Source organism: Mya arenaria, chromosome 1 (genome assembly GCF_026914265.1).
Source record: "Mya arenaria isolate MELC-2E11 chromosome 1, ASM2691426v1".
Classification (NCBI taxonomy): domain Eukaryota; kingdom Metazoa; phylum Mollusca; class Bivalvia; order Myida; family Myidae; genus Mya; species Mya arenaria.
Window position 1 is genome coordinate 38,789,085 of NC_069122.1, and position 22,305 is coordinate 38,811,389.

At 33.8% G+C, this 22,305-nt stretch overlaps 1 protein-coding gene across 2 annotated transcripts; it reads left to right on the plus strand.

Moving 5' to 3' along the window:
• The first annotated feature begins 1,159 nt into the window (after positions 1 to 1,159).
• Positions 1,160 to 19,771, plus strand: LOC128233754 (complement factor B-like). 2 transcript variants are annotated; one of them, XM_052947597.1, is made up of 18 exons: positions 1,160 to 1,387; positions 1,990 to 2,226; positions 6,672 to 6,840; positions 7,058 to 7,212; positions 7,360 to 7,545; positions 8,566 to 8,751; positions 10,218 to 10,395; positions 10,561 to 10,816; positions 11,050 to 11,218; positions 12,047 to 12,160; positions 12,523 to 12,750; positions 14,172 to 14,287; positions 14,713 to 14,815; positions 16,589 to 16,810; positions 17,110 to 17,325; positions 17,577 to 17,681; positions 18,789 to 18,893; positions 19,319 to 19,771. In XM_052947597.1, exons 1-18 carry the CDS (start codon positions 1,294 to 1,296, stop codon positions 19,351 to 19,353), a joined length of 2,874 nt encoding a protein of 957 aa, XP_052803557.1. In that variant the 5' UTR covers positions 1,160 to 1,293; the 3' UTR covers positions 19,354 to 19,771. The 2 variants fall into 2 exon arrangements, with proteins under 2 accessions (XP_052803557.1, XP_052803564.1); XM_052947604.1 differs by having other exon boundaries at positions 1,161 to 1,387; positions 18,789 to 19,771.
• Positions 19,772 to 22,305: the final 2,534 nt, after the last annotated feature.

Below are 22,305 nucleotides of genomic sequence, written 5' to 3' on the forward strand. Positions count from 1 at the left end.
TGTTTTCACTTATATTTCGACATTGTACAAGTCAAGTTTGTTCTTTAGGAACTAAACCATCTAATTCAGTCTTCAGTCTGTATGCTATGATACCTTAAGCGTTCTTATAGTGAAGTTTAGCAAAGTAATAGGTCTCCATATTTTCAGAACCGTTTAGGTGTATTTAATTTTCGTGTACACACAATCGCACTGTATTGTATATGTATATAGCCACATATGACTTCGTATAATGTGTGATAAAAGTGCATTTGATTACATCGTATTTAAAGGACAATGAAAATTGATGCGAACATTTACAAAAATAACAAAACATGGGGGGAAATACATTCAAAAAACATAAGCTTCTACCCTATCAAAATACACCAGTAAAAGTATCGATAGTCGTTTCCGTGGTTAAGCATGCCGGAGGCGGCGGAGATCTTTACTTAAATTGTGAAAGTTGTTCGCACCAATAATGTATTGCTATTATATCACGTGACAAATCCGTGATAGTCCGGATATGTCCGTGTTACTCGCCGAAAATTGTTTGTTCGAGCAGTATCTTGATAAAAGAAATCATCAATAAAGATCAAGGTTGATTTTGAATTCATTATTATGTGTGCGTTGATGTTGCATTTATACTTTTTTTTAAACAAGTGATTTGATAAAACACCATGCATGATTGTTGTCTCACAAGAGCCAATTGCCAATTGGTCAATACGCATGCGCAGTCAATCTTGCACACTTGCAATGCCCAACGTGAATATTTGGTAAATGTTTTTACAATTTTGTATATTTGAAACACCTATTACGAAATTAATTTCACATGATCCTTTGAATTTCCTTGATTACTCGAACATGTATAACGAAATAAAACTTCCGCTTTTGCTTCTTGCCAGGATACTGCGAACTAAACAGTAAAATCATTCAATAAAACCGATTTATCTGCGTCTTTATTGCCGTGCATCAACATTCGTCTTGTTTATTTATATTAACGCGTTGGTTTGGTATCAAGCAAAACACATGCTCAACCCTGGCCTCAATACAGAGTTTAAATTATCTGATTCTGGGAAGAAAGCGATCTGCTGCGGAGATAAGCAGCAGTTCAAATTTTCCCACGAGCCTGGCTGCAAACCTAACTACGAGAAGAAAGAAGTATTCACCATATCTATGGTGCACACAGATTTAGGGAAAAGTCTAATCTATTTCTGAGAAACATGATTTGTTTTTCTTGAAATTCATGAAATCAGCCACACTTCAAATTTGCACTGCAAACTGTAACAATTCCTTAAAATGGGATAAGAAATATTTAAAATGAAGAATTTAGTTCTGATAGTAGTGATCTGCCTAGTTGCTCATGAAAGGGTTACTGATGGTAGGATACTTAACAAAGATCGATGGAAGACAAGTAAGTTTCTTTTGATTACTTTGGCTGTATAGATAATTTGTTCTAGGCGCGACTTTGCTTTTTTATTTAGAACACATTTTAAAATGTAGGAATGCACTCAAGGCAACATTATAATTAATTGGACAATTGTTTTATGTCTAGAGTTTAACTTAGGATTCTGATCCTACTGTCGTGTGTATTTTAAGTCATATTTCAGTTTTGATGGTTATTATATACTCTATGGGATCTGAGATTTATTTTACAATACCGCACAACTATTTGTTGAAACTTCAAGAATGAAACCATCGGCAGCCATTGTTTACACCGGCTATGTTTGTGAAACGTAAAGCGTTTACTAATACGGGTTTTCAATGATATTTTATAAGTAAAATCCTAACAAAGGGAATTGAGAAAGTTAAGATGGTTACTTGAGGCTGTAATTGAGGGTAGTATTAAAACACATACAATAAGATATGAACGGATATGGTAATAATGACTAGAGGTAATTTCAAGAAGGTAAAGTCACGTGAGATATTATGTGTATTTCACTGTCTGTTAAACTAATATGTCGTTTAATTAATATTTTATTCACACGTTTTCAATGACATTTTTTTTACCCTAAGGGTGGTGCAAGAGAGCTTACGCCGACTTTAAGAACGGATCAGCGGTCAGTCCGGATATTCCTGGATATGCAACTCAATTTAGCTGTAAACCAGGGTACATGAGCAACATCCCTTATCTTAAGGAAATCATGTTCAAGTGTGAGTTTTTCAGTAAGTATGGATCGTACATATGGAACTCACAGGACGCGACATTGGACGGCAAAAATCTTCATTTGGATGACGTAAAATGTTTCCCAGGTACGTTTATTGAAGGCAGTATTGTCCGATGTTTTGATATTACCATGGTGATTAAATACTCTCAATTAACATAAAATAACAGGAATCGCCTTAATATCATTGCCTATATTATGATGCTGGCTTGCAGGAAGAAATCGAAAAATACTTTTCTATACTTTAGTTGAGAATAACATGTCTATGGTTAGGTGTATTTTTCGAGGTTTTAGTTAACGTTGATAAGCGTTGATGTTATTCGGACATACTTGTTGGATTGTCTGTTCTTCCATCCGTTCGTAACACCCTTGTCCGGAGAATAAATTGTAGCTGTTATTGTAATAAAATATAGAAAGCTAACATTGAAATGAAGTGGGGACCACAATTACTTTAATCTGTAAAGATATATTTATCAAGTTTTTTTAACCATGTTTCCGTCGTCCGCCAGTCCTTCGTGCCCTTGGCCTAGAAAATAACTGCGAAACTAATGATTTGATTGCAATAAGACTAATTTTATAGATGTGTAAAAATAAGAGGAAGTCCAGTACACAAGAGCCCTTGTCTTAAAATACACATGCATATGTATTTAGTTATCTCCCCTGAACCTTTTGTATATATTGGTGTATGTCCGGGCATTTGTATGAAACTTGAAATTTAAAATGATGGGGTTGAGATGAAGTACAGAGCACAAGATCCATATTTCTTGCATATTTAGTCATTCGTCCGTACGTCAAACACTTGTTCGAAGACTAACTTCAAAGCTACTTATGGGATTGTAATATTATTCAGATGGCAATGAGAGCAGAAGAAGCATAGTCATATATTGCAGTACGTTTTTTATTAGTAACTTTCTTTAAATGTTTTTCCGGGTCATATCTTGGAAAGTATTCAAGGGGTTAAAAAACTCTTTCAATTCAGAAAGATTGCAATGAGATGATGTGTCTTTACTTATTCTCCCCTTAACATGATATATTTCAGAAATGAGTTCTTGATTATTTATAGGAAATTACGAAAGGGATAGAAATAAGACTTGAAATGTAGATAGACGGCAATAATTTGACGAGCATTACCGAAGCATCATAAGCCTTCCCTACATATCTATTTATACCTGGAAGTATTCAAATGAAACTTTGTATATAGATAGATTGCAATTGAACGGAGTGTAGTGAACAAAGAACCATAATTTTATCATTTATATTGTTTTAGTTATCTCTCCTTTACATGATATTTTCGAGATGGATGCTTGTCTAGGCCATGTCTTGAAAAATGCAAAGGAGATGGAAATTAAACTTGAAATATAGACAGATGGGAATAAGAGGAAGTGTGATACTCTAGATAAATAATTCTTTCAGCCAAATTATATTGTTATCTCCCCTTTGCCTGATAGGTTATATAGAGTGCTTGTTCAGGCCATATCTTTAAATGGTACTTAAGAGAGTCAGATTGAACTTGGCATATGTTTAGATTACAGTGACATTACTAAATGTTTGAATATCCATATTCACGGTATCAACATGTATTTAGATTGAAGTGACATTACTAAATGTTTGAATATCCATATTCACGGTATCAACATATGTTAAGATTACAGTGGCATTACTAAATGTTTGAATATCCATATTCATGGTATCAACATATGTTTAGATTACAGTGACATTACAGTGACATTACTAAATGTTTGAATATCCATATTCACGGTATCAACATATGTTTGGATTGCAGTGACATTTCTAAATGTTTCAATATCCATATTCACGGTATCAACATATGTTTAGATTTCAGTGACATTTCTAAATGTTTGAATATCTATTTTCACTGTATCAACATTCCTCATTTTCTGATATTTGTGGATTTAAATCGCTTCTTTTTATTTCTTTGCTTGAAATTTGCTTTAAAATTTAACTCTTCAACATGCCCATATTTTTATATGTTATGAACTTTACGTATAGAAATGCTTCAAGAACTGGGCGTTTGGGGAGCATACATGGTTTTAAGTGATACTCATCTTGTCTAATGGCAGTATCGAACTTTGGTTAAAAAATTATGTTGTACGATAAGAACTTTAATTGCTTAAATAAGCTGTAAAATGATGACGTCAAAACATCGAAGTAAGTAAACTCGCATAATAAAAAACAAAGCGTTTGTGTTTTTCAAATATTTTCTTTGCTTGGTGATGGGAAGTCTAGATGCATACTTTGAGTTTTACAATCGACGTAAATTTCGCTGTCAAACATCAGAATAAGTGTACTGCTAGGCGATACCCCTACGTAATTTTTCTCGAAACATTGTAACATGTTAAAACATATTTTCTACTAAACTACCTGACTTAATACAACTTGTAATCCTTTAAAGTCTCAAAACTCAATTACGCGATTCATACTCAAACTAAAATAGTGCGTAGCGACGGTTTTCACAGAGAAAAGGTTGGATTGATCACAAAAAATAATTTGAAAATTGGCTTTATTTTGTCAAAACTGATTTTAAATAAAACTAAAACGAGCAATAGGAAGTATTCTGTAATTTGGCTACATTCCAGATAATTTAAACTTCTCGAAGCCTAGTTCATTAGCCTCGGCAAATACAAGGGACCATAAGTGTTATTTTTATGTTCGAGTTTTCACGTGCTGCCAAAGAGAAATTATAATGTTAATTCACATTTCTTTGCTTTCACTTTCCACCTTGCAAATGTTCATTCAGTAAATTGTGCCCAGTGTAATTTGTGTTTTCACGCCTTGTTCAATTGAAAGAAAACAATCATGCATTAAATAGATGGAACATAAATGCATATGTTTTTTTAAGATAAATATGAGTGTTAATAAACATGAGTAAATAATAAACTGACAAAACTACATCAAACATAATCTTTCAGATATATTTCTCCATATACCGACGTAATTATGAAAGAATACGGCATCGACGGACAAAACCTCACGTGATGGGCTCTTAAGAGTTGCCAGGTCGCAAAGGTTATTTTTATAAGTAAATAATCTCCGAAAACAAGCATAAAATAAACAGAAATGTATTATTTTAGTGTAAGATCGTATTTTAAAACATTAATTACGACGCAGGAGTAGTATAGCCATATGCAATATTTTGCATATATATGTTGTATAACTAGTGCAATTACTATGCAAAATAGGTACTCGCATCACAGAAAATTGCATTCATACGTGCTTTCTTAAAACGTTATCAAACATCAGAAACGAGGTTTCAAAGGAAATAATGTCGGTGTCAACAAATTAAGCTTCACTATGAAAGGAATGGCGAAAAAAGGCTGGGCTTAATCCGAACAAAAGAACTCCTGATCAAAGCGCCAGAAAATACCTCGTCCAGAAATTAAATGACAAAAATGTTCCTATGAACCAGATTATTCAAATATCAGAACACACGAGCATTCCATCCATAAACTATAGCCACAACAATTGTATATCGACACAAGGCAATATCCTTCATTTCTTCTCCAGTGAAAATACCACGTCTACATCCATGCAAAATGCTTGATCTATACAGCTTGCAATAATGCATAAACATCTTTTACAACATTTTGGTGCTCCTATTCACGAAGGTAATATCCATGTGCACATCCATCAAAATAACAAAAATACATGCTGTGACCTACAAGCTACAACTTTATTCGCACATTGAAACCAACTGTGACGCCGCTTAGCGGTCTTTTCATACTTCAGCTGCCAAATGACATGTATACACTATCGTGATTACTAATGACGTCAAGCAATTTTTTCAATGCTCTCTTTATTGATTTGCTTGAATAAAATGGATTGAAATATGTATGTTGTTTTTAAGTGAATATTTTGAAAAAGGTTAATAATCGAGAAGTTTAAATGGTTGATTTGTACGAAACGATTGCAAACTGAACATGTTTTGATCCTTTGCGAGTGTATGACCTTAGCGATAAGATCCACGTTGATGCGTATTATAATATACTTAATCTAAGGCGTTGGCAGCTGGCTTTCTTTGATGTTTGAAGTCCATTTATATGATATAGATGTGGCACTTGATCCGTAATGCACATGGTGTATTTGGGCGTGGCAAACGCCACGATTTTTCAATACTAGTATTCCAAAACTTTCAAATGCTGTGTTCACTTGTAAACAGTCGTAATAGGTCGATACTTTCACATATAATGACCTTGACTCTTATTCGTCACATATGCTCTATTTTTTCAATCAAATTGCTATTGAAACGAGACATGCGGGTGGTAATTTGATTCTAAAATGTCCACCGACTGAATAAATGAAAATGTCGCGTAAAGTTAAATACAAACTGAATATTTCTTACCAGCATTTTAGTACGTACATTAGATCTGCTCTCTTTTTATAAGCATAAGTTGAGCGACCAAAGCAAGAAACGTTTCAAAGCTATCTCTTTTTTAGATTTCCTTAAAATGGGAAGTTCAAAGAAATATATACGACCCAATTTTAAATGCCACTTGATTATTTTTACGTTTGTAGCAAGCAACTTATGTGTTGACCCGGAAAAGACGTTCGGTAGCCAGTTACCAGCAAATATGATCATGAGACGGCTCGCAAACCGTACACTTGATGTTGTCTTCAATGGAAAGAGCCTCAAACGGGACGATGCACTTCCAGGAGAAAAGCTCGCCTTTGAATGTCTAAATGGGTACCAATGGCTTACATTTATTACTTAACTGTATGCATGATATAGGCAAAAACGCATTGGTTTGGCAGAAAATTAATTCAGCGTAGGCGGTTCCTCAGCAAGCCAAGTAACTTGCTTTTGCACACATCGTGAAATATACTTTCCTTGTTTTAACTTTATTGATTTTTCACAAAGATTTGACAAATCTTACATATATTGTATTGTAAGTCTTTTGTAGGTTCACAATGGAGCAAAAAGGTTCCAATCCTGACCCGTACGACTACCATTACAACTATGAAGAAGACGATACCGTGGACTTAACCACTGAGCTCACGTGTGCGGAGGACGGTAGGTGGGAAGGGAGCGGTGATATCAATTTCGGCTGGTGCTCGCGTAAGTTAACCAATTTTAACCTCATCAATTTGATCGATCATGAAGAGACACTGTAAAATTGTAAAATACACTCGGAAAACATACATTGTAGAACCATCCTATGAATTTTGAAAACAAAATTGAGCTGTAATTGCATTTTGTATTCAGCAATAACATGTGACGCAACGTACCTAGAGGATTTAATCCATGGAAAAGTAATCAACTACCGCGAGCAGTATCACTTCAACGAGGTATTAGTGATTAAGTGTGATTTCGGCTACAGGTCGACCTCTCAAACCAAACTGAAATGTTTAGAGAAGGGCAGTTTTAGCAAGGAGGACATAAACTGCGAAGGTATATATCATGTAATATTATACCTTAAATAAATGTGTCACTATGTAATTATATACAGGCGCGATCGGTCCGTATATTAATAAAAATACAGTTTCAAGACGTCAGATGGCTATATAGTATTATTGGCAGGTCCGAACCTGTCCAAACAAAAAATGAACCGCTAACGCCTCGGATCATACACACATTTGATGGCTGACTGGCCGGTCCTTATAATGTCATAATTATAACCAACAGTTGTTTGTAATATTTCTTGAAATGCCAAACAACACTTATACTTGTATTCTACGTGTAGCTAAGCGTAGGTTGTGTTAGGTGGTGTTGTTTTACATCTTTGCAAAGGCTCAGCCAGACAAACTAGAATTAGTCGATCGTGCATAACTTTTGTTTTAAACATAAAAATCCATTTGTACTATCCGTTTGATATTATTGTCATATACATTAATATTTTAGCTATCGTCTGGCGTTAGGCTTGACGGGTTGAAATTACACCTAAAGCATCAAAAACCGAAATAATGTTGTACGCAAAGCGTCATCATATTCACCCGTTATTAAGTGTCTAGCTACGTGTCCAGCTATGTCGTTTACCTTGAATTTTGTAGTTTGAATTATAAAAGTATGAGTTTGATATCAATAAATGGTAGTGGTAATATTAAGCGTTTAAAGTTTGTATATTTGAGACCGAAACTGGAAAACATGAATGCAAATGAATCTTTAAAACAAATTAGCTTATTTGATCTATAAAACTAGTGCTAGTAATAGATAATATATTTGTAGAACTAGCTGCCCTCAATATTGCTATCGCGGCTTGAAATTTGAAGTGATTCCGTCATGATAATATTCATGTAGTGTGAAATGAATAAAGTGTCTAGTTTGAAGAAAATTGCTCAATCGGGTAACGATATGTTTTGTAGACTAATAGCCAACCAGCCGGTCGAAGAAAACCCATCAAAACCAAAGTCATATGGTATATGCACATGAAAATTCTATTCTACTGTTTATCACCGCAACTATTTATTACAGCAATGCAATGTCCTTATTTATCGGAGCCTTTTTATGGATTCATTGCACCTAAGCAAACTGCGTACCACGTTGGGGATAACGTAACTCATTATTGCTCTCCCGGATATACTATGATTGGAAAAGCTGACTGGATGTGCCAGGAAAACGGCGAATGGGACTCTCAGTGTGTTATCTGTGTGGCCAAAGGTACAAATTCGTATTTCCTGTTACACCTTCATCTTCATGTCATTTAGCAAAACTACGGTAAAATACTTTTCCACTATACAATTGAAAATGCGAGGTATTCGTACGCATAGAAAACATGACGATACATGTACACTTTCATGTGTCGCACTTATAAATAAAATACGTTCTTATAAATTTGCAGTTTACGAATGCATTTTATAAGACAAATGTTTCTAAATGTAAATTCTACCACAGTCGTTGTAAACCAATCGCAAAAGTGTGTAGTTTGTGACAAGCGACAATAGGTCAAATGTTGTTACATGAAACGTGTTTGTATTTTACGAGCTGTTATGAACAATGGTCCAATGATGATTCACTGGAACGTGAGTTATTCTGCTTTTTCTAAAATATATGTGCACAAGCAGGTGTTCAGGTGGGTTTGGGTCTCCTTTTCCGATTGTACGTATTCCAATACTTCTTGAGAACTACATCTGTACTTTTATTTCTTATCTTCCTTCGAGAATATTTATGAATGAATATTAAAAGTAAACATATCAATTTCAAATTCAAAAAAGAATGCAATACAGTTGCTTTAAAATACCATAAACGTGTGAATAACTGATGTTTTTTTTTATGATTACACATAATCAAAGGGAGGGAAGTTTACTTAATCCATGATTATCTTCGTAGATTCAAAAGCCCGTTAATAATTCAAAAACTGATCTAGCAATTAATACAACATTTTGTATTCCATTACGTGTTTTAATTATCAAAAGTACATGGCAAAGTACAGAAAGGTTCCGAAAAAAAATGGTATTCGCCTCTTTTGTTCAACACTCACTTTCTAAGCATGAATAAGAGCGTCTAAAAATATGTAAACGTCAGCTTTCCAATATCTATTATGTCCCAAATTTATATTCTCTAGAAGTAATACAGATATAACATTTGTTTTGTGTTTATTCCCTTACTCGTGAACAGATTTAAAATTATGATAGCAATATGTTTTATGACTTTTCCTAATTCTTATTATAACTCTTTATCATGAATAGTTACATCACCTATTTTACAACAAATTAAAACATCTGCGGTGGAAATTTCCTTTCATTACCTTTTCAATACATCCCATCGTTTAAGGGCCTTCCAAAGGGCATAAGTGGCTGGGGAATGTCAAAAATTAAAACGTTTAAAAGGTCATGTTTTGAGGAACGATCTTTTTGGGGAGTTAAACGTACATTCCTGGTGACATGTTTTATGGTAGTATCGAGTCTTCCTACAATCTTCTGTTTCTTTCGTACGAATTGCTCAACTCCTTATTTCAGCTCCACATGTTGCAACGTGCTTTACAATGCATTGTGTTTGCTAAATATTGAGCCTTAGAATTAAAAAAAAGAAGATTTTTTAAACATTTTAAATTTTGGTCCTTCAAACGACGTTAAAAATTGTGGCCGACCCTTAATACATAAGAAGTAAGCGGTATTTTTTTCCAGACGACCACTGTCCCTCCCCGTGCATCCCTCCTGGAGTGAGTGTCCTCTATCAACCGAAGACATTTCGTGTTGGCGCCCAATTAAAGTTAACTTGTAAAACTGAAAGAGAATACAGTGGAGACTCAAACAGGACGTGTTTGCTAAACAGACATTGGAGTGGAAAACCCTTGGATTGTACAGGAGAGTATTACCTAAGATAAACCTATTTATGCTTCTAACATGTTTATACCTATTTAACTACAACTATTCTAGGAAAAATAAAATTATAAACGACTGATTGATCCATAAAAGTTCCACTAAATTCAAATCAGAATATTAAATAATTCAAATATATTACCTTTTTAGGATGGTCGGTGTTCGATAAAGAGGTTGGATTGCAATTAAGAAAGTCTTTAAAGACGAAAATTGAACAGGCTGTTATAGAGTTTAATGCGACAGAAAACAACAGCACATTTGAAGATGAAGGTCCAACGGGCCGGACGATTGATGTTGAAAATGCACATGGCGTTGATGTTTACATCGTGGTAGATGTGTCAATGAGTATTGACGATTCCGAGTATAATATAACGACAGAATTTATAAAGGCATTATTACCAAACGTGAGACCTGTCCCCTTACATATAGACAACGTCTTGAATTCTGTTGATGTTCTATTTGAGTCAATTTAAATCAGTAGGTAGAAGACGATGACTGTTCTAATCCAAATATGTTCTATTCTTTATTTCGTAAATACACTATTTGGAGCCTTTTAAGATCAAAGTAAACAATTATATAATGAAGAATGATTGTTAAATTGATGCAATGAATTATTTTAATAAAACTTATCTTACAGCTTGGTATAAATGATCGTCAATACGGCACCAGAATAGCGCTGTATTACTTTGCATCGACATCCCAAAAAGTATTCAATACGCATTACGGAGGGCAGGCATATAGAAATTACAGCGAGGCTCAGAGGGAAATAGATGCAATATCAGTCGATGAAATTCGTAGAAATATTGGTAACGTATCCAGTCTTAAAAGGGATTACATTCAATAGTGTCCAATTCAACAGAAACTATAAAGTTATATAATGCTTAATTTGATTATCATTTCAAAACTTTAGTTTGCTACTGTGCTGTTTGAGTATAAATCATAATATACATTTCAAACACTCTATATGGATCATAGTACACTCTTAGATAATGATCGCGAGTGAATTCGTTATAAATTACCAAACACATATTCAATGTTTTATCCTATTTTAATATCTCTTCAAACTTAACATTTTTTTAGGCGAATATTCTCGGAAAATGATCCCCTAAATTTGCAATAAACAATCAATAAATAATGACGACCTAGCAAAACATCTGATTAAGTGTAAACACCGAGTGTGTCCCAAATTTCCTCGACTTTTGAGACCAAAGCGTGCAAAGGATGAATATCCAAACGCATCAGAATTTTGACAGTATCCTTCCATCAAACATACTCCAACAGACTTGAAACATGATTTAATCCACCTATATTTTACACAGTTGATCCTCAGGCCTCGCAAATAAATTTAAATGTCCACGTACTGTTGTAGTCATAAGCCCTTAAAATGATTGGGTCTTCTTCGTTAACATTCTAATGAATCATTAAACTAATACATAAATATTTACTGTCCAACATGTACAACACAATGGTTCACGAGTCGTCATAGATTTCTTTTTTACACGAGTAGCATAGTCACGTGTTAATTTTCTAGGATATGCTCCATATCAAGTATACATGTTGTTGATAAATGTTAGGAAATCTATAATAATAGATTGTTCATAGTAATAAGTACCTTTATGTAAATCTAATTGCAGGAATCGGGACAGCTATAACCATTGCCTTAAGTGACATTCTGGTAGATATTGAGGTGAAATATCAAGTGCCTTCATTTCGTGATGCTCAACAGATCATTATACTAATAAGTGATGGTTAGTTTGATATGGATTGATATCAATAAGAATAATTTTATAATATTTATAATGGATATATATGAAAAATGAATGTTCCCGTATTATGTTTTGTCTAAATCTTTTTACTTATTTATTAACAAAACACTTTTATTCCGGCATTGAATTTACATATACGTGCGTGTGGTTATTTTTTATTCATATCGATCTGTACTATTTAAATGGTAGGTTTTGGATTATGTCATACATTTCTAAAGCCTTTTATAATACATATAAATACCGCACTTTTAATAAACGCTAATAACGTCTGTTTAACCATTTTCATGGTCTAACTGTAAGTATTAGATTATATGTATATTCACTATTTTCAAAATATATTCCAGGTAAATATACTCAGATGGGTAACCCGAAAACTATCGCAGACAAAATTAAAGAGGGGGAGAAAGCGGAAATATACTCTATCGCGTTGGGAACAATTCAAGACATCGGAGTAGGATTACAAGTGATGAAAGATATCGCATCGGATATTGATGGAGAAGTCCACTTTTTCAAGATAAACGCCGCGACAGAGGAGGACCTCAAACGTACAATCGATTATATGGTAAATCCAGGTATGTATTCTTATTGTTTCTTAGAGTATATGCAGTTCCAATAAAAAAACAATAAATGGTTTGATTAAAAATAACGTAATTCATTGTGAATTCAATGGGGGCAAACAAAAAGGATTCATACGGATTTTGTCAGTGTTCTTTCCTCTTATCATCATACAACCATCTCTTTGTCCGAAGTAAGACTCGGAAACTTCATGGATGAATTGAAAGATGGCAAGATAATAACTTTGATGCAATCACCTTAAAGTTGTCACAGATATCAGTGTCAAATTGTGTTTAGCTAAAGAATGATATCTCTTTGGCATATTGCTGTCGAGTTAACTCCCCTTTTCACCTGATTTTATATAAAAAATATGTTGTACTAAGCATAAGTTTGAAAATAAACTGATAGGAAATCAATGGAACTGTGAACATTTACAGATATCAGTGTCAACGTGTGTTTAGCTCAAGAATGATATCTTGTCTTTGTCATATTGTTGTCGAATTATCTCCTTTCTCACCTGATTTTATATAAAAGATAAGTTGTACTAAGCATAACTTAGAAACAGCTGGTAGCAAATCAATGAAACTTTGCATATCGATACATGACAATGTGAAGTTAAACACAGCGCAGGAATCTTAGCTTTAAGCCACTTACGTTAGACGTATTTTCCATTGTTCTGATCGTCCTGATGCATTTCCGTCCATAACCTCAATATGCTATATTCTGATATATTTTATTTTCCGTTCATAAGCACCAAGCAAGGTTTTAAATAAGGTACAGTGTTCGATACGCATTTTCAACTAATAAAGGCCATGTAGGATTTGGAATAACGTACACCATTGTATATTTATTTCTGCTCATACACGCCAAGGACAATTTCGAATAACTTAAACGTGCATTATTGTATATGTATTTACGCACATAAACGCCATGGAAGATTTTACATGACTTGTATAATTCGATATGTCATTTTGCTTATAAACGCAAATGACGGTTTAAATTAAGTTGCAATATTTTGCAATTAACGCAATCGAAGATTTTAAATGAGTCGAATTATTATATATGAATTTCGGCTCATAACGCAAAGAAAGATTTCAAATGACTTTAATTATATTAATGTTTGATGATTTATCGAGCAATAAAGCTCTCGTAAATTTCTATATTTTTTAATGAAAACTCGACATGTATCATACTAGAACATGTTATGAAGGACTATGTAAAACATGTACACTATGTCATCAATGGCGTCTGTTGCGTAAGAGGGACCCAAACACGGTAATGGTTTTAGAACTAAGCTAAAACTCATCAGTTTAAACATACATGTACATTGTGTGGCCATTAGACTATGCCATTAGATATAGATTTAGAGTAACCTTTCGTAAGATACTGACGTTTTTGGTACACGGGCGTTCGCCTTTGACACAATTTTGTATTTTAGATTTTAGATCTTGTGGAGCAACCAGAGAACATCTGACAGATATCACTCAAAATAAAGCCCAGTATGATACATACGCCCAAAGATACGCATGGCCTTGGATGGTTCAGTTAAGATCTGTGAGTGAAATATTTGTGTTTGTTTCTATAATGATAGGGTGTTTTTGCATAAACAACTCTAGTTTAAATGCATTTGATTGGAGGATACTCGATAAATCTACATTAAAGCTGCACTGTCATCAGTTTTTGAATTTGAATAAAAACAATCTGCGATCTATATTTTGGCAGCAATTTTATATAACTGGTTTCCATGGATTTTCGCAAATTTTGGCTCGTTCCAAGACAAAACAATGTCAAAACGTTTAATCTGTGAGAGTGCAGCTTTAAACAACAAAAATGCAATGCATAGTAGTTTAACAGCCAACATTTCGCCATCAGATCTATTTGTGGATGTTAGATCAACACAACAAATATAATTATGATAAATGAGTAACGCTGTTGAATATAGTGCTAGTGCTAATTTTCTAATACCATTTTCAACACAGGATGTGGAACATGTATGCGGTGGATCGCTGATCAACAACAACTGGGTTTTGACGGCTGCGCACTGCTTTGGACCCCGGCAATGCATAAAGAGAATCCGTTTCAGTAATTGACATTATATTTTTTTAAAGTATTTGATTGTATCGCTGTTCTTAAAACTGTTATCTGAAAAAGGGCGATTACTCTTAAGTTCGTCTGTTGTGATGCTAAGTGTTGAATTTAATGAGACTCGCTCATGTTCTGGCACAGAAAATAATTTCCCCGGTAATCAGAAAACTGTTATATCCTCATAAAATTAGTTCACACTTTGATACCGATATTGCACAATTAAAAACAATTTGATTAAAACAAAGAACAACCTGGTTGTGAGCCAACCCCGACAGTCAAGATAAAAATGAAAAACTTTACTTTATCAAATCGCCCACACAAACTCATGGTGGTGTGTAACCTTATATATACTCGCACTACATTATCCGTTTGGCGAGTTCTCCGATAAGGGTGTTAGTCATTTTATGTTTTTGAGCATAGTGCACAGACAAAATGTAACCCATGTCAGAGCTTCTCTAGTCATTTAACGTCCCACCCGGAAGACGATTAATATTATTTAGTGGTGCCGCGGGGAACTAAACTGCGCCCACTGCATTGACAGTCATGTGTGCTACTACTAGACTAAAGATCCGCCACACGGACTCATACTAAGCTGATGGATATTTAAAGCCAAAACCAAAGTTGAAAAGGTAGTCTGGGACGTTTTGACAATAAAACAAGGCTAATGCTTAATTATCCAAAATCTAATCAAATCTTCTTTCGTAAAATTTGGTCAACTCCTTTATACATCCAACATATGATGCAAAGGATGTATAGTTTACTCTTGAAAAAAAGAATGAACCTCAAAACTCAATATAATATGAACGTTTTAAATGTTTTAATATTTTGGCAATCTCCACCCACTTTTGCAGTGTTGTCGACCCTATAGCCTCAATGACACTGAAATAACTTGGGGAAAAATAAAAAAATAAAAGTGAGTATATTTCTTTGACAGTGTCTTATAAATTGTCTGATAAATACCCGGATGCTTTATTAAAAAGAAATGTATATGGGAAATACAAACAAAATTCCAAAACGGTCCACTGACATATTATATGCTCATAAAGCAAATTAGCTGGTGGAGCATAACATCAACATTGTTTTTTGAAACATCGCAGATAGGTCCTCGCTCAGGTTTTTGTAAAATGCACTATTTGTGTATGCCAAAATAAAGTTTGGAGCGTTTAAATTAAGATACTAGAAGCTGAAACCCTTCGGCAAATGTTGAAGACCATAATTTGCATGATTTGTTGTTGTGTCATTGGTGGATTGACATTATCATGTGATGTAATAAATTGATAGTTAAGAAGACAAAATATCGAAATGATGTATCGAAGTCCTCGTGGTCTAGTTGATCAGGTTGCGTACAGTCTGGTTTTTACGTTGAATTTGCCGGCGTAAGTTCGCACCAAATTTTAACCAGAATATTTTTGTTTTTACTATAACTGTATTTTCCTGCAAGTTCGATATCGTAGACTATATATTGATAAAATAAGTGTTTCAGGTGCATTACTGAAAAAATCAAGCCCAAAAACAATCTGAGTAAATAGTGCAAATCATAAGTATATAAAGCAACATAGAATTTAAGTTATCCAAATTCGTAATGACGTTGTGCGCGCTAAATTTAGATTACATTAAGTTCATTCTTTCGATTTTACTGCATTTTATATCATTCAAAAGGATTAAGTGAAGCCATTTGGGTATACATACGAAAAATATATTAAATTACTAAAACATAATTATTTGGGAATTAAAACTGTTTCATAGCTTTATATCTTTGATCAATTTTAGAAACTTTAGAAAGAGATGTCGTTGACGGCCAAGATAGTTTTGATATGCATCTAAATCTCGACTTCGACAGTAAGTGGTATGCAACCGGAGAAGACATTTATATCCATCCACGTTATGACACAAACACAAGAGAATATGACCTTGCGCTGATACGCTTGAGAAGCTCGTTGGAGTTTGATGGAGATATGCATGCAGTGTGCCTTTGGAATAACGATTTGGAAGGTACGATTTTGTACATAAGACAAGGCGTCCTCATGAAGTAATGCTATCACATACGTTTCACTTGTCATATATTGTTATGATTGAGTTACCGTTCCGTCGGGGTTTAATCTAAGTTATTTAAACTGACCTTTATTTTGTTGCGTTGTTCACTTGCGGTACATTTTCTTATGAGCTGATTATAATATAAAATTATCATTATTTTTTGATTAAAAGTTTATTTTGCCTTACACGTTCTTTCAATCATGACAAACACTAAATACATATTATGTGTTGCATTGTTGTTTTCTTTCTGTTATTAGATGAATTACAAAACTACGATTATCAAAGGTTTTTTGAGGAGTACCAATATGGTGTTGCCACCGGTTGGGGATTTAAAGATTCGGCTATGACAATCAACCCTAGGTTTTTAAAGCAGATGCAGATGCCAATTCAAGATACAGTAACGTGCTCAAGAAGCATAGGTTACACATATACAGAACCTGATTACAATATCACGTTTTGTGCTGGAGGAATGAGTACGTGTATTGCCTTAACTGACATTTTTTACTAAGATATTTTTTAAAGTTTTATTTTGCTGTCATGAGAATTTGAACTGACTTCCGTTTTGCCTAAAGCGAATCATATAACCATATTGTATATTGCGAATCCTTAACGTTTTAAATTCTTAAAATAACTTTTAACGCCTCGTTTATTTGATGCCAAATGAATTGTACAACATGATATGTCAAGGAGTCTGTATTATGGTCATACCTTGTTTTGTTTGTAGTTTATAATGGCGATAATAGAGCGATGATAGACACGTGTTCGGGTGACGATGGGAGTCCTTTCGTGGTTAGCACACCGACAAATCCAAGCAAATACATCCAGATAGGTGATGATTTTAATCCACTACATACAGATATATAAACGGATTGAAATATAATAGTTCATCCAGTTTGTCAACTTGCAGGGAACTAACTGATTCCAGTGTTATCAAACTAGTCTCATTAAAGAGAATAAATACATTCCAATGTAGTACAACCAGTTAATTAAATATCTTAAGCAATAGAGCAAAAGTCGTTTGAATTTTTATTTTCAGGTGCAATTTTTTGCGAGCATAATTTATATATATATTGTAACATGAGTAGCTGTAATTAGGAGTTGAGCATTTTACGAGAGCAGATTTTATCAGTATTCTAATCAAAAAGCATTTACATTTTTAGGTAATGTCTTTATAAAAATAAGAATAAAAATAATATGTTTTTGTATCGTACATGTCAGTTCTACATAATCAACGATGTCTTGAGGCTTTGTGGGGATTGCAGCTATTTTTACGAAAGATATTTGCATTTTTGTAACCAGTAAATGAATTTAATACTCTAGTTTTCATTATTGTATTGAATATCTTTTTATTTAAGATTTCATCACAGCGTTGATTAAGTAGTATTGGGCATTTTGACACAAAAACTAAGTTACAATGTCGACAGACTTTTTTTTATCCCAAATCTGATAAAATATTTTTTCCTAAAATTTGGTCACTGATTTCTACTTCATTACATGTCACAAAGAATGTTTGTTTTGCTCCCAGAAAAGATTATTCCTAAAAACTAAATAAAACATGAACTTTTGTAACGTATTAATTGCTGGCCTTCCACACCCACTTTCGTATTGTGGAAGGCCCTTAAATAAAATATGTCATCTTATGGAACTATTTAATTCCAGTTTAATGCATCCAGATTAATGTTTTTTTCCAGATGGAAAACGATACTGATGTTTGTTTAACATATTGTTCATATTGTAACACCAACATTTTTGTGACATATTCGGTAACATTGTCATTCAAATTTTAATAATTGGTATTTTTAAACCCTCTATTTCCCTTAAAACCTTAAGGCATAAAAGTATTGCTTTCAATTGAAATGCAAATGTTTCTGAATTTCACTTATATATTTCAAATAAATGTTATATAATTTAATTCACAACTACATTTTGATTGCAGGTATCGTGTCGTATGGTTATGGTTGTAAGAGAATGGGAAAGTATGGATTCTATACGAAACTGAACACAAACCTATTGGAATGGATTGAGACGACAGTTAAAGCGGGTGATGAGAAAAGAAACTATTAACGACCTTTTGCTTGATTTGAAGTGGTTATTGAACCTTTGTTGTATCTGGTTTTTTATTTGCAATGGAACGCCATGACATTAAATGTAAAAGGAGACAAACAATATATTTGGGAATTATGTGTCATTACAATTATATCGTTTTATTTAAAATAACATCGTATACCCGTATAAGTCGTAGAATATGAACACTCATTTAGTTTTGAGGTTTTTGGTTTTTCTCTAGACAAGTTATAGCATGAATATAGAGGGTAGGTTTAAGTCGGAGGAGATAGATGACGATTTATAATTATCTTGGTGTTTTTAAAGTTTTAACATAAGCCATTTAATTTAAAGTTTCTCCTTTTGATTGTAGATATATTATTTTCTATAAGCTGATGTTATTTGGCCTTAAATGCTTTACAGGCTGTTGTTCTTGTTGTTGGATGTGGTGCTGGTGATTTGAATGGTGGCCATTGCCAACCGGAGCATTAACTGAGCTTACAAACGTTTGTCAAATCAAATTCTCTTTGTCTATCCTTATCGTCGGAATTATTTTCCGACCGTATTTAAGAAAATGCTGTTTGTAGAACTATTATGTATGATTTCATATTTTATATTTGTAATATAAAGGATAAATGTTCATTTTCACTACCGGAAAAATATTATTTTTATATGATTTACCTCTTAAGAAATTAGCAATAATTTCTCTTTTATTCATAACACTGTTTTGCACCTAATGATATGTAAACATTTTCCTTGCCTAAATTCATGATTGTAAATATGTTATACTTGCTATAAACATGTATGATGCAATGACAGAGTTGAGATGAGTTGTGTTGAGTTTAATAGGATCAATAAGTATTCATGTGACCTGTGTATTTTGTCTGTTCGTGTTTTGTCTCGTTGAGTGTACGCTTGGTGCCAATCCCTTACACGCCGCGTTGTTACAAGCGCATTAATATATGTGTCCATATTGGCCTCGTCCGTGGGTTTCCATTTTAATATTAAAGCATTACTAATTCTATGTTAAATTATCGCCACAACTAATAATTCAAATCATCTATAAATTGATTCGATTGGGTATGTCAACTGGGGTATTACAGCAGACCACTATCAATGGCGTAAAAGTACCACATAACAAAACTGCTTAACTTGAACTTCCAGACGCTTTAAATTGTCAAAACTTCGAGTATATGACTTGTCCATTTTGTATATTGTTTGCTGCTATCTTGAAGGTGGTACATGGCATACGAATGCTAGATTCTCAATGCAATGCTCGCGCCTTTCCATTTCAAAGACGCTACGAACTAGGTTGATTGTTCTTTTTTGATTGTCCGGTAATATTCACTTTAATCCAAATTCATTTTTACGATACAATTCATCTATTTGTAGTTCGAATGGTTATACTTCTATAAACTGTCAAATGTTTTGTGAAGAACTAACTACTGTCCGGAATGTACAACCGAAACTCGATTTATTTACCACTGAACAAAGCTACTGACCAAGCAACAGTGTATCTCCCTTTTCAGAAACAAGGTTGACCGATGTTATCTTAAAAGACCAATTTATTATTTAGGGTTCCTTATGCCAGTATTTCGAAATAGACCAATTATATGGTGGAGTTGCCGCTCATATAATAGAATATATCAACCTTAAAAGAAGGAATGATTTAGAGTTCAATAATGTTGAGTGTATAAGGCTTGAACGATAAGATACGAACAAGTAACTGGTGTCTCACTGGTGTTTCTATCGTCCTCCTAACTTAAGTAACAACATTGAAGACTCTTTAGGTTTAGAAATAATGATGACGTTATCATAATAGGTGATTTCAATCGGAATTTCAGGGCGAAAAGTTAAGTATTTTACAAAAGTATGGACAAGATCGATGTATTTCCGACCAAGCGCACTTCACGAAAAATTGATGGTCGGATATTTATCTCTTTTTTGTTGAAATTAAATCTGTATTACCCTAAGAGATGTTGGTGACCATTCCATGAGCAGAACATTCGTAATCATTTTCGTATAGGGGGAATTCTCAGATACCAAAGTCTAGCACGTAGACGTAGCGTTTTGGAATATGATGGCGACCAATTTAACTCAAACTACTTTAAACATCGCAATGACGTTGATATTAGTTTAATCATATCGTATTGTTTATGCACGAGATATGGCTATTGTTGCAACATATAATGAAGTATTATTTTTTATGTGTGAATCAAAAAACTAAACACACAAGGACTCCAATGTATTTGACAGGGTTCCGTATTTTGCGTAGTGAAATTGTTGATCTCATGTGTAGTTCTAAAATGTCTTATTTTTATGCACTTGCTTCGGAACTCAAATGACGTGAACTCATCTCAAGACACTGGCGAAATACTCAATCACTGTTTATCACACCTTCAACGCCCATAGCAAATTCGCCACAACACAACATGATTAACAATGAAATGGTTGCAGATGTTTACAGAAAGGATAGTTCTTCCAGATTATTATGTCCTTTAGATCTACGATGCTATTGTTATTCTACCATTAGAGGTATACTTCTCTAAGTCACTTGTCACACTCGTAAAAGAAACAAACCGATTCATCCACATCTGTACAAACCGATTCATTCACTTCTGTACAAACCGATTCATCCACTTTTGTACATATTTGAAACATATATACCTTTGATGGAATCACATATCTTTCTCTCAAACGATGACAAGTGGCATACTCGCATTAACTACATAAAAGACAATGCTGCTTGTATATCTAACATCATGAAATTGCTATGCTATCAACTCGGTACGGAATCGATTTTAATACTAGACTCGAAATACACAAAACTCAGAAAGGTCACTGTACTGATTACGTTTGTGAATTGTTTCCCCAGGCAACAGAAGGGCAAACACCAACAGGATCACTAAGAAACTCTTCTGCACTTCCATTGGTTTCCGTTACATTATCATGTTTGATCGTTCCTAACGTCTCTGAAGTGAACGAACCTCAAAGTAAAGAAAATATTGCATACATTGTTACGCGTTTTAAAACCTACTTGAATTAAGATAATCCCAAATTTAAACAGATTACTTACAAACGGGTATTTTCGGCTACATGCTCTTCACGCTCACCTCAGAACAGATTTACTTTCCCTGTATCATCATCTTTGGGTTAAAAACGTTGTCCCCAATTCTCTGCAATTGAAATCAGGAGACCGCATATCACTTTCTTCTCATATGCCATTTATTCACTATTGAACGGCAAGTTAAGCTCAATTCAGTGCAATCTTTAACTGAAATAAGCGTACGTTCCTCATTGTATTTCGACAACATCGTGACAAAAGAACAACACAAGACGCTATGTGACTCTTTTCAACGTTTACTTTCCATGATGAAATAATTTTACTCTTATTTATCGATTACAATTAT